The following is a 13,832-nucleotide window of genomic DNA, read 5'->3' as shown; positions in this document are numbered from 1 at the left end:
CATCCTCTGCCAAATGATCTGTTCCTTTTTTTGAGTTCCCGTAAAACTCGCCGGCTGACCAAAGGCCGGCCTTTATAACCTGACAGAATTAGAGTAATATTTGTTATCAAATCAGAAATGAAGAAAACAAGATGTTTTGACTTGTGAATGCATAAAGAGCAGCAGTAAAATACTGAGTATTACACTATAGAGCAGCACCTAAAAGACTTGTGAACAGAGTGATAATATTGATAATATCAATAATAATAATGATAATAGGAACAACAACAACAACAATAATAATAATAATAACACTACATTTAATTTAAGGTCCCTTATTTGACACTCAAGGATACTGTACAGACATATAGATTGTTAATGGCGAGCAGCGGCAGCAAGTTGCGCCTGCGTTCACTCACATGTCTGATCTAGACATGAGAGCTGAGTTGACTGAGATAAATTAGGTATGGTAATAAAGAAGATGCTAAGGAAGTTAGCATTTTCTTGATATACTGCACGTGAAATGCTGTACACGCTGGTTTGGAGTGTTGGATATGAATAAATAACTTGTTAAGATGAGCTTAGAACTTATATTTAATCCTTATATTTACTTTCTGGTAATGTGCTCGTCCCTCCCAGTGTCACAGCAGATGCACATTGCAGATAACTAAAGACCACTACAGAAATATGATAGTGACGACCAATTTTCCATAATTCATGGACTCCTCGATTATAAATGTGTCTGCATGGCTGTATGGTCTTTTTTTGCTTAATTCTTTTTGTTCAGTGAAAAGGCTTCTTGGCCTCACATGTGTAGTGACGTGTGTGTTTTGGCATTAGCCGATCAGAGATGGTGATGAGGAAATACAAGACATTTCCCTGAAATCATTTTTACATTTTATGGAATGCTTGTAATGCATATTGTCTAAATCTATCACTAGAGCGTTTCTTAAAAACAGTGTTCGAAGTCACAACTGAAGAGAATGACGATGCATCAGGTCAAAGCAAGATAATCATGACAATGCTATGTGCCGTGTTATTGTGCCTATCAAACTCCAGGATGATGTAAAAGGGGAAGAGGATATGGCTGCAAAGAAAGCAGCGCTGCTTGAAAAGAGGTTGAGGAGGGAGAAGGAGGCTCAGGAAAAGAAGCAGCAACAGGAGCTGGAACAGGAGCAGAAGAAAGAAGCTGCACGGTGTGTCTGTCTGTCTTGTGTTCTGCTTGCTTTACTGGCTTGTATCTTAGAGTTATTGTTCTGCATGTAGGGAAAATGAATAAAAAATCAAAAAATTTGGCTCATCCTTTAGGTTGAAAGCAGAGGAAGAGCTGCAGAAGAAGGAAGATGAGAAAGCAAGGAGAGAATACATCAAGAATGAGTATATGAGGAGGAAGCAGCTCAAACTGATGGAAGATATGGATGAGGTCATCAAACCCCGATCAGGAAGTCTCAAGAAGAAGCCACGCCCCAAGTCCATACACAGGGATGGCATGGACTCATCAATGCCTCCCGTGAAAGCATCAGGTGGGCATCACATCCGGCGTGCACCAAAACTGACATATCAGTGTTATGAGCCATCATTGTTGATGTTTTATGGTGCAGGGGTGCGTCCTCGAGGCTTCTCTGTCTCCAGTGTGTCTTTGGCCTCTCTTAGCTTGGGCGACATTGACAGCAACCATCCAGACAACAGGAAGCCCAGCCGGTAAGGCCCCCTCTTTAACTAAAACCCTGTGATTTAATAACCACTGCTTTACAGAGCAAAAGTCACAGCTTAACTGAAAAAAAATCTGAAGAATGTGTTTGGCACATCAGGAGCATTACTTAGTAATGAACATTATCATGTCCATATTTCAATTTCTAATTTTATGAGTCATTCTGCAATATGATACACTCATCAGTGCTCAATACTTTCTTGTGTTATTGAAAATTACTTATTGATTATTTGAAATACAATACAGTTTGAATTTCCACAGAGAATAAGATTATCCCATTACAATTTCTTTACTTTTAGACTGAGAAAAAGGTCCCATTTTTCATCAGCTGGTTCATATGAAATGTGTTAAAACAACTCTTCTGCTGTATATTTAAGATAGATATATGAGTGACACGAGGTGTGCAATTTGCACAGAAATTAGCATTGTACAACTGCAGATTTTTTTTTTTAAATATTGAAAATGTAAATATTGCTTGTGTTTTATTTTCATGGCCAGGTTACTGTTTTCTCACATTATTTCATTAGCTGATTTCAATGAGGTTGAACACTCAATATCTTTATTCTCTTTATCCCTGTCTCTTTTTCCTCCATGTGGCATGCTTCCTCAGAGGCAATAAAGTAGCTTCTTCTCATGTCCCGTTCTTTCTAAACTCTCCCAAAGAAAGAAAGGGAAGGTTAGTAATACCTCCGGCAGTAGACTAAAGGTTGTGGAGCTCCATCCACACATATAAGCACATTAAAATTAGATGGACACATCAGCGGGAAAAAATGAACAATTTTCCTCAATGCAGCTCATGGCTTACACAGTATTTTTTACTAGATTAGCCCCTCCTTGCTATTTTTGCTTTCTTGCTCTTCAACATCACTCTGTCCTTTGTAGTATTGATCTGCTGCTGTTGTTACGCTGACTGCTCTGCATTTTATAGCTGTTTCCCTCAACAAGTGCTGGAGCTTCTCTCTTACAGTAGCTATAAAGACAGGCTTTGCTTTGCTTGGCTTGGCTTGGCGTACCTTTCTGCCCTCTACTGCACAGCTTAGTGGGAGTACTTAATGCCAGAGAAAAAGCAGGGGGTGGAAATTTTTGTCATGGCATCTGACCTTGTATTCCCACATCTCTGTGTATGTGTCTTTGTTTATGTATGTGTCCTCGTGTATATATCTTTGAGATATATCTGTCTGTGCAATCTGTTCCTCTTCCATGCTTCTGTATGCCCATCTATATGTACTTTTTCATGGTTTATCTCTCATGTATTTGTGTTTGCCATTTGTTGGTTTTACACATAATCATCCCCAGGCCAGACTCCGCTGGAGGTTTTTCTTCTTGCCCCTCTGCTGGTAGTCGTAATGGAGAGAAGGATTGGGAAAATGATTCCACCACCTCCTCTACGCCTTCTAACACGGAGTACACAGGTATGAGAGACGCCCCATGAATGCACGTAGCTACTGACGTTTCGATTCACTTTCATGATTGCGATTGAGCTGTACTTGAATCTTCCAGGACCCAAACTCTATAAGGAGCCCAGTGCCAAGTCGAACAAGCACATCATCCAGAATGCACTGGCACACTGCTGCCTGGCAGGGAAGGTCAACGAAGGGCAGAAAAACAAGATACTTGATGTAATGTTTTACATCTAACTCTAATATTCTGCCTTGTTTTCAAGATCACCTGAAGATCAGTAATGACATTTTCTATTACTGTCTGCAGGAAATGGAGAAATCTGAAGCCAATAACTTCCTGGTGTTGTTCCGCGATGCTGGCTGCCAGTTCAGGTCTGTGTATGCCTATTGTCCTGAGACAGAGGAGATCACTAGGCTGGCTGGGATCGGGCCAAAGACCATCACTGCCAAGATGATCGAAGGCCTGTACAAGTACAACTCAGATAGAAAGCAGTTCAGCCAGATCCCGGCCAAAACCATGTCCGCGAGTGTGGATGCCATTACCATTGCCAGCCATCTGTGGCAGACCAAGAAGCAAGGGACGCCTAAAAAACTGCACACAAAGTAGTGCAGGTCGATTGACCAACATTTGGACATGTTTCTCAAGAAACAATTGCAGACATTTTTCGATTTTTATTTTTTTCATTGAAGGGACACAATTTCCCACTGCTATCACTCACAACTGGAATGTAGAACACTAATCGGCCTCACAGATCTTGTTTCAATACAGAAATGTGACATGCTGGATACTTGATGAACACACCGGATACTTGATGAACAAAGGTGTGTCCCTGACAGCATGTGTCTCAATCTTCTTGTGTGCCAAAAAAAGAATATGATAGGCGGACTGATGCCTTACCTAGTAGAACCACTGAAGCACTGAATGGCACGCCTCTCAAGGAGGCTGTTTGGTTTCTTTATGTTGATCATGTGTGGCCTTATGCTTGTTTTGTGTCATCAGGATGCACTGTGAGTGTTGTGTTTGTCCCCATCTGTTGAAAAGGTGTGTTGCGATATAAGAGAGGCTGTGTGAAACCCAGTAGTCTGAGACTAAACGCCACCCCATCAGCTCATAGAAAGGATTACCTGTCTGGTCGGGGATCCAATAGAGACCGTGTTTTTTAATGGGTTTTGCTGCTATACAGGCATGTTCTGTTGTTTTTCTACATATGTGACTGAAAACAGATCCAGATGTGTGTATTTGTGCGTATTGTAAAGTAGCGAGAGGAGTGCGGAGAAAGCCTTATTTGTTGTTAAAAAACGCTTTCCACAAGAGAGAGCGGTGTTCTCAAGGATATGGAACACCATCAAGTAATTCTGGAAAGCACCTGCAATTTATCTTTATTTATTTCATTTATAATAATGCTTTTGAGATGTTTCAAAAGCATTAAGGTTTATTCAGAGAAATATAATATTACTAAATGCATAAACGTTAAATGTTGTCTGTATATAATAGCAGCACCGTTCAACATGAACAGCTTGTAGCTTTTGAGTAGCTTTTATATCTTACTGTCAGTGTGGATCATCAGTTCACATTGACTCACCTACGGAGCAGATACAGGTTGTAATTTCAAAAAATAAAAACAATTTGTCTGTTTAAAAGCTGTGTTACATGTAATCAAAATTTTAACTGCTTCATTGTATCGTAAAAAGACACACCCATACACATGATCAATCTCTGGACACTGTACTTGTAAATCGAAAGATCGGATCGGTTATCCTGTTTCCGATCAGTTTGAACATTCATAAAAAACCTCTCAATGCAACTTTCATCGCTTTTAAGCCTGTACTATTGGAAGTGATACTCTTTGGCATCCCTACTTAGAAACAAAATGAATTTCCACAAGTGACATTTGTAAAAAGAGATATTTTAGAAGACCAATTAATCAGCTTTTATTCTGCTCTTAGTAAAAAGAATATATTTTTTTTATTGGTCAAATTCTATTCTGTAGTGTATTTTGTAAACCAAAGAAAGAAGTCGGCAGTCCCCCGTTTGATCAATCAAATCCCCAAATTTTTAACTGATTAATGAATTGCCAATCAAACATTGCAAAATAGTTTTTTGCTCTTTCTTTTGAAAATGAAGTGAAATAACGTGTATTAAGAATATTGTATTGACAAATATTTTTTGTCATTTGCCTTTTTTTTTTTTTTTTTGCTTCTTTTATTGTTTTCTAAATAATGTCATACGTGCACCACATTATACAAAAAAAGAAAAAAAATGATTTTGTGTTTCAGCTCATCTCTTGCAGCAGTGGACTGGCAAATATCCAGCAGACCTGGAGTGCTGTTGAGCTGACCTAGCAAGACACATGGCTGAGCAGAGGCAGGGTCACTGCCAACTGGCCTTTAGCGCTTTTTCATTAAAATTGGACTCCCACTGGTCTGCTCTCGGCTTAGGAAATATACTCCTTTATGCGCCCCTCATACTGGAGATGGATAATACCAATAATAGTGACACTGGATGAAACTACTCACTAAACCAATGTCCAAATACATAAAGAAACTCAGATTCTTCTTGGCATCTCAGTATGAGTTTGATTCTTGAGTTGCATGAGATATTGCCCCACTGTGGATGCTTCAAAATTCTTGGACATAATTTCCAGAGGCAATGCCTGTCACCTCACAATAATAGCTTTGTGCCGCCCTCACAAATCCAAAGCTAATATTATCATAGCTTAGTCAGAACAATATGCATGTCCCCTTTTCAAAGTGCATCAAAGAGGAGGATACTGCCTTGTTCTGAATGCCTGAACTATGACTCCTGCAGTTTCATGAAGGTTAGTTGAACAGAATTCAATCACTGGCTTTTCTCCAATAAGAACACCGGGTGAGGGGACACGCATTCTGCCAATGGTTTGTGTCGACCCCTGCCAGCAATAGACTCCAAATCCGAGCATCAGAGAGGTTTGATCTCCTCCTCTTTCTAGGTTAAGACACCTTAACTTATGGCTTCTCACATCTACAGCCACGTGGTGGGGAGCATTGCCTTTAGAAGCCCGTGACTAGCTGATTGCTACAAAACATTTGTTTTCACATTTTGTTCACAGCGGGTTAACTCATTCTCTCCAGAAGAGATTCCTGCAACTGGCTGGTAGAGCGCGCCTTGGGTGCTGACAGAGAATGTAAATCATGATGGAATGAATTGGCGTTGCATTGACTGCTAATTGAAAGCTTTCATCTGACACGAAGGACTGTGTGAATACAGAGCATCACCAGTTGGAAGCAAAGCTGCTGTTAGAATATCAATTTCTCACACCAGACAATTCATGTTTTGAAACATTTTGTTAGATGACTCAGGTTTTTAAACAAAAAAAAATTTTTATCCCATGGTTAAAATGACATATAAGGCTAGAAATTGGATCTACTATCGGACCAGCATGTAATTTTTATCAGAGTACAAGCTGCCAGAAATAATTAGTGTTTAAAGTAGGAACACTTTCTGTAATTAATAAGTGGGCTGATGTTGTTTTGTGTCTTGCTCTGTTACTGACCTAAATCACAACATTTTGTTTCTGCAAATGAAAAACAACACCATTGTCACAATAAAGATGAGAACAATAGCTTGCACACTTCACACTGGAAAACGTTATAGCAAAACGTTTACCTTATTGACTTAGGTTTTTCTTCTGCTAATTTAAGTGTCGTGATTTTATAATGTGTTTGCCAATTTTCTTCACTTTAAACAGAAGGCTGATCATGATTTTGTCTGACAGGCTTTTTTTTTTTTTACTGGAGCTCTCACTCTCATATCACAACTCTGCGAGTCCCAGGAAGAACAGACAAGTCAGGATATCAGTATATCTTTGGGCTTTCCAAATAGAAATAAAACCAAATAAGCTCTGAATTGTCTAAATTATTCAGATAATTGTGGATAACAATTGCAAAGCAAAGAACATGCTAATTGACTCATTTCACTCTGCTTTTGTTCTTGTGCATTAAATCCATTGAAAAACTGGATTGCAAATCAGGAACATCTCACTTTTTTTTAGATTTCTTAAAAATCTTATGAGTATAAGTGTTAAAATAGCGCATAAAGTACATTCTAAGCGCACTAAAGACATAAGCGTTCTACATTAAACTTATTTATGTAACACTGGACTGGTGTTTGCTCTCAAACTCTTTTTAATGTTACAAATCGTGTGTGTTGAACTGCCTCTTCAAATCACAAGTTTTGTCACTCTGAAACTTGGTTAGAGAGAGTGAAAGCAGCCAGTAATCAGCTCTAGACATGCAGAGCCATTGGACATGAAGCTCAAAAATACCCAAAGAAAAACTATTTGTGGTAGATTGATGTTCTCACTGAAGAACTGACGAGCTTTATTTTTGTTTTTACACACTGGTACAGTTTGCACTCGATAAGTTTGCACACTGAACCTCCTGCTGGCCATAGCCCAAAATTCGTACTAATATAATGGAAAATATTCAATGAAACTTCATAGAATGATATAGATGAAAATGTTGAATAAAATTAATTGATTAAAGATGTTTAACCCAAAACATTTCTTCACTTAAAATGATCAAAGACTAAACTAAGTGAGACAAATCTTGGTTTTGATGATTCGTTTAATTTTTGAACAATTATAGTGCTCTCACTCAATCCAAAATGTTTTGGGCACATCAGGAGCATTACTTAGTAATGAATACTATTACGTCCATATTTCAATTTTTAATTATATTAGATATTCTGCTACATGCTATCATATAGCATGTATCAGCTCAAACCTGAATATTTAAGAAAGTAAAAGTAAGATTTTGTCCTTTTAAGAGAACATTTCTATATGCATAATTATTTGACAAGTAAAAGAAAAAAAACACTTTTTTCCCCATCTCAGACTATTTTCATTTGGAAATGTGAAAATAATGGACAAAACAACTGAAAAGTGACACATAATTTCTCACGTATTTACAACAACAACAAAAAAAGATTACGTTGCAATGTCGCAATGTGACCTATCCTCTCTTCACTGACTATCTTTACCTTATAACCACCATCAACTATACTGTGTGTGAACAATTTTTTGGCAGGTGAGCATTTTGACTAGATTAACCTTTTTATGTGTATATTCTTTCTCCACGCTGTATAAAGGTGAGTGCTTATTGGATTTGAGCACATTAGTTTTGTGTAATGAGGGAGGGTGTGGCCAAAGGAGATCAATACCCAATATCAAAGTTTGCATAATTATTAGCGGATTCTTTTCATCAGGCAAAATAGGCAAAAAAATCTGATGTTTTTTTGCAAAAGGACAAGATAAGATAAACTATATTTATCCCTATAAGGGAAATTCCTTTGTCACAGCAGCCTAACAGTTATAATGTGAAAAAATAAAAAAAAGTAAATAAATATGAATATGAAAATAAATGGAGAGACAGAAGACAGAAGATAGCAAGACATGCACGAATGAATAGACAGCAACAACAGCAGCAACATCAGGTATTATAATGGACAACATAATGGAACAGTGAGGGGGAAAAATACACAACCAGAACTAAATGACAATATAAATACAGTGACAATAGCAATGACAAGAAGAAAATAAATAAACAAAAATACGGAGGTTGTGTGCGGGCTGGGGTCAACAAGGATAAGAAAGACAGTAGAGTAAGGATATGACATGTGAATGGGTGAGATTGTGGAAGCATCCCAGGTGCACTCAGGCCGGTCAGAGTTGTGTGCCGTCCAGACTGCTGTTGTACTGTCTGATGGCCGTGGGCACAAAGGAGCATCTGAAGCATTCAGTTCTGCACCGGCATGGGATTAACCGTTGGCGGAAGGAGCTAACCATCAGCCACAGCTCGTCGTGCAGGGGGATTGTCCAGGATAGCTCCCAGTTTGTCCTTCAGCCTCTCCACTGCCACCGATTGAAGGTGGTCCAGGTTCAGTCCCACCACCGAGCGGGCTTTCCTCACTATCTTGTTGACAGAAATGTGTTGAGAAAAAAAATACACAGATCAACTGCCAAATATTTCCAAAAAATCAAGTGCGAAGCTATCAGGAACCCATTGTCATCCAGTGCTTGCATATTCCAGAACTGTAACCTGCCTGAGTACCCAAAAGTACAAGGAATTTTGGATGCAGAGACATGACTAAAATCAGACCACTATAGAACAGGGAAACACACGTTAAAAACAGAACTTTTGTGTCCCAGTCTCATCAAGACTGGGACAAGAAATACCTGGAGGCTGGTTTTCCAAAGGATAAATGAACCGATGAAATGGCTGGTACCGGCTGGTATCCTTAGAGATGAGCTGGCTGGACCCGTTTTGGATTGAAGATGGACTTAAACTCCCAGAACTACTTCCAGTTTTTAGAGGACACTTTCTTCAAGCAGTGATACAGAAAAAGCATGCATCCTTCAAGAAAACAATGATTTTAGACAGGACCAAGCTCTATCACATGCTTCAAAAGTACTCCTCAGCCTGGCTTGACAGGAAGGATGAAAGAAGATTATATGGCTGCCTTCCTCACCTGACTTAAACCCCAACAACAACTTGTGGGCTCTCCTTAAATGGGAGATTTACCATAAAGGAAAACAGTGCACATCTCTGAACAGCATCTAGGAGGCTGTGGTTGCTGCTGCTGCTCAAATACGGTACACGTCATCCGCCATTTGGTTTGAAAAGCCCCTGACAGAGTACAAACTGAAATCAGCAGGGGGCAATGTTCTCACATCACAGAGTCTCAGACATGAGCCTGCAGCATGGAGGCAACACTTGAGACAAGGACATATCAGCTCAAAGTCACCGGCTTCACCCAATGTAATGACAACTGTGAAAAAATACCTATATTTTCATACATCCATTACAGTACTTTATGATTGCTGATTCTTACACGATTTGAAACACAAAGCACATGTGTTTCTGAATCTTTTGCACAGTTTTGCACTGACATGGCCGTATCTTAGGCAGCCCCATAAATACATGCAGCCGTGTAGATATATGCTAAACAATACATGGGGTTATGTGATCAAGAATATTAAGCACGGTTAAAACATTGTAGATGGTGTGAGGATATTTTTCGTGGATATAATGGTATAAAGAGAAAGCGCTATGATGAATTCAGTTTAGGCATGTGTGTTGAATATCTCAGACAGGATCATCACAAGTGTTTAAGTCTGTTGATGTGCGACAAGTGCACTAAAAAACAAACAAGGTCTGATCTATGAAATGGATACGAGAATATCAGCAAATTAAAAGGGGGGAGGGCAGGTGGCGAGATTTAGCTTCATGGTTATTTTAATTAACGTGCAGCGACGGAGGAGCAACCCGCTGCCAATGATTTATATGATCTTTTTCTTATTCAAATTGCTCATAAACATTTTCATATAATTTTTTCATGATGTTTTAATTTGTAGTTATATGTCGTCCATACAGTTTTCCTGAGTATGACGCAGAAATATTAGATATTTTCACAAACTGAAAGTTAGTCTCTCTCATTGTATTATCAAACTTCAATCATTTTTTTAAAATACTTCTTCCAGTTTATATCGGTCAGATAACGGATTTTTAATGCTTGTTGTACCTTTTATTCTGAGTTTTTTTTTTTACTATTTACCAAGAACAACCAAACAGCTTAAATCAAATAAGAAACAAGCCATTTATGTTTTTAAAACAAGCTTACTAATCAGCTGTATAGTCAAGAGAAGGGGATGGAAGAATAAAAGACAGCTGAGGGAGAATAAAAAATGGCAAGCAGACACAGAGAAACCATTGAGAGGAACAGAATCAGGAAATGGGGCCAAATGAGAGTAACACTCACTGGCATTTTGCAGGTTTAATTAAAAATGATTTATGTGAGTGATAAAAGCATTACATCTGGGAAACCAATGTCACAATGACAGCATATCAGGAAACTGACACTCAGAGTAAAATAGTATATTATATACAGAAATACATATCATTTTATTTATTAGTTATATTCGGGAGGCAGCGTCGCGCAGCAATCGTCCGTGAAACCAAACATTCCTGGTTGGATTCCCGCCTCCTCCTGGTGTGTGGAAGTGTTGTTGAGCAAGACAGTGAACCCCGAACTGCTCCCCTGGCGCTGGTGGACGGCAGCCTACTGCTCATGGTTCATCCATGATGGGTTCATTGCAGAGAATGAATTTCCCCATGAGGAGTTAATAAAGGCCATATATACTGTATATAAAAGTATATTATATGTACTATATATACTAAATACAATATATACTATGTTATAAACTATATCCAAGTAGACATAGTCTAGAATCTAGGCCAATGATTAACATTTTTTTCTGCTGCTTTATAAAGTAGCTGCTTGCAACTACATCCATCTTGCAACAGAACTCATCTGTGACAAGACCTGATGGTTTTGTGATGTTGAAATCCCGTTGCGGATCTGCTGTGGCTGTTGTTATCAGAAATGAAAATTATGAGTTTGTACTTCCTCGAGTCTTGTTTTATTGTTTTTTTTATTGGCAGGATTCTTCCTCTTTTCAAATATATAACCATATCTCCTCGTTGTTTTTAGTCTACGTTCTATAGTTTTTTTCCTCAAAATCTATCATTAACAACATCTGTCTACAAACTGAGCGGTTTAAGAAAATATCTCCAAGGCAAATACGGGGGCAGTTATTTTTTTTACCTCAAAGACAGGGTGAAATGTGACATCTAGACCACACACTGTAATTTGTAAGTTGTATTGGCAATAGCATAAACTGGAATTTTGGTGTGTGTGTGTGTGTGTGTGTGTGGGGGGGGGTTAATGTGTGTTATATGTGTTATGTGTGTGTGTGTGTGTGTGTGTGTGTGTGTGTGTGTGTGTGTGCACGCACGTATGTGTGTTTGTGCATGTGTGTGAGAGCTAGAGCTAGTGAGAGAAAGAGAGAGAGAGAGAAAACGTGCACTGAATGCAAAATATGCAACAAACGCAATGTTCAAAATTTACTTCAAAGACTACGGAATTTTCATGTTTTACTGTCCTTCCACATTATTATTGCATTTAACAAACAACTGTGTGTGTGTGTGTGTGTGTGTGTGTGTGTGTGTGTGTGTGTGTGTGTGTGTCCTTGTGTGTTTGCATGCATTTATGAGGGTGTGTTTTTGTGACTGTGTGTCAGTGAGGTAAGGGAATGAGAGTAAAAGAGAAAGAAAATTCCAAACAATTGCTCATGAGATTTTATATCTGGATTCTGGCTCTCAAATTGCCTCTTAAAGTGTTGTTAAGAAATACTGAGCACATGTGGGACCAAATGGGCACATCTGCTCAGATTATAATAACCAAACCTGGGAATATTAGAGGTTTATTTATTTGGGATACATACAAATATTAGCCTTGGCACAACTGATTTTCTTGTAAATCTTGTTTCTTGTTAATTCTATCTCTATAATTTGTTGAAATTTATTCAAATTATAGTTACATTAAAATACATAGCCTCAAATTAATACTAATAATAATAAAAAATCATTAATTGAATTATAAGGGCACCACAAAAACATTTTTTAATGTGGCTGGCCAAATACATGTAAAATTTTTAATATAATACAAACACATCCAATTACTATTTTTTGTTACCCTCTTTGATATGCATGTATGCATATATATAGTTTATGTGTGTTATGTGTTATGTGTGTGTGTGTGTGTGTGTGTGTGTGTGTGTGTGTGTGTGTGTGTGTGTGTGTGTGTGTGTGTGTATTTATACATGAGACCAATGTTTAGTGTCTAGCTCAAAAATGCATCAAACACCTTTCAGTTACAAGGCAGCCATTTTACTTCCATTCCATTACTTAATTTTCTTTCCCACACCTTTTGATAAGCTTAATCAAATTAATTGATGAGCTAAATTCAATTAAGTAGTAAGTAAGTATATTTTTTCAGTAGACGTAGTAGTCTAATTTGTGTGGCTTTCTATGTAAATGTATATAAGGTGTCAAAAATATGTGTTTTTTTGTTTTGTTTTTTACCCTTAGAAAAGACATCCTTATAACAGACGCTATTCCAGTTCCAGTCTGTTCTTTGGCTTGTCAGTCCTGACCCTGAAAACCTCGTCAAAGGTGTGTGTTTTTTATGCTGCGAAAAATCAGCCTTATGCCAGCAATGAAATATCTAAAAAAAAATGGTCATTGCAGCTTCCATGTGCCACGCTAACAGACTGCGGTAGTAACAAAGCCATTATTGTTTTTTTGTTATATGTATATATAATATACATATTTTTGAAGCATATCTTCTCAGCACATTGCATGTTAAATGAAATATATATCTTAGTTATGGTAAGCTGCAGGCATGACTGTTTAGGCGCTTTGTGCTTGGCTGTATTCAGCTAACTGTCAAGCTGAAGTCGATCTGCAATTCTCTTTGTTCCAGATCCTCTCACACTATTGACGACCCAGACGCACAAGGGAGAAACCTTGACAAGGCGTATGAGAGGAAAACCAGTACACTGGGTATCACTAAAATCTTCAAAGCATTTTCAACCAGCCAAATCTTTTTTGTGATTCAGTGGAAGAATAGCGCATAGAAAAAATATATTCCATATCTAAGGCAACGTGTTATTTGCATCCCTCCGTACCTTGAGGTTCGAAATGAGGTGCGACCTTGAAGTGGTGACCAGACGGCCCGTAGTATTGAAAATACAACCTCCTCTGATGAGGTCAAGAGGAAAGAAAAGAATTTTAAAGGAGAAAGGAAATAAAAGGATTAGTGCTGTTAATGCAAGTGTAACTGCCCATGAATACATGTGTAC

The 13,832-nt window shown here is 38.2% G+C and overlaps 1 protein-coding gene across 2 annotated transcripts in view; it reads left to right on the top strand.

Moving 5' to 3' along the window:
* The window catches only part of camsap2b (calmodulin regulated spectrin-associated protein family, member 2b), a 37,754-nt gene extending 29,263 nt beyond the window's left edge, over nt 1-8,491 (top strand). The window contains exons 16-22 of one of the 2 annotated variants that reach the window (XM_086172303.1): nt 1,039-1,175; nt 1,288-1,502; nt 1,581-1,680; nt 2,301-2,366; nt 2,987-3,102; nt 3,191-3,309; nt 3,398-8,491. In XM_086172303.1, the coding sequence (XP_086028429.1) occupies nt 1,039-1,175; nt 1,288-1,502; nt 1,581-1,680; nt 2,301-2,366; nt 2,987-3,102; nt 3,191-3,309; nt 3,398-3,697 (1,053 nt within the window). In that variant the 3' untranslated portion in view covers nt 3,698-8,491. The remainder of the gene's footprint in view (nt 1-1,038; nt 1,176-1,287; nt 1,503-1,580; nt 1,681-2,300; nt 2,367-2,986; nt 3,103-3,190; nt 3,310-3,397) is intronic. The other variant, XM_086172304.1, reaches the window with a different exon arrangement.
* The last annotated feature ends 5,341 nt before the right edge of the window (nt 8,492-13,832 follow it).

Source organism: Fistularia commersonii, chromosome 25, assembly GCF_037954325.1.
Source record: "Fistularia commersonii isolate RoL2024-O1a breed Wild chromosome 25, RoL_Fcom_v1.0, whole genome shotgun sequence".
Taxonomy (NCBI): Eukaryota; Metazoa; Chordata; class Actinopteri; order Syngnathiformes; family Fistulariidae; genus Fistularia; species Fistularia commersonii.
Note: the sequence above shows the minus strand (reverse complement) of the source record. Positions and strands in the feature narration are given on the sequence as shown.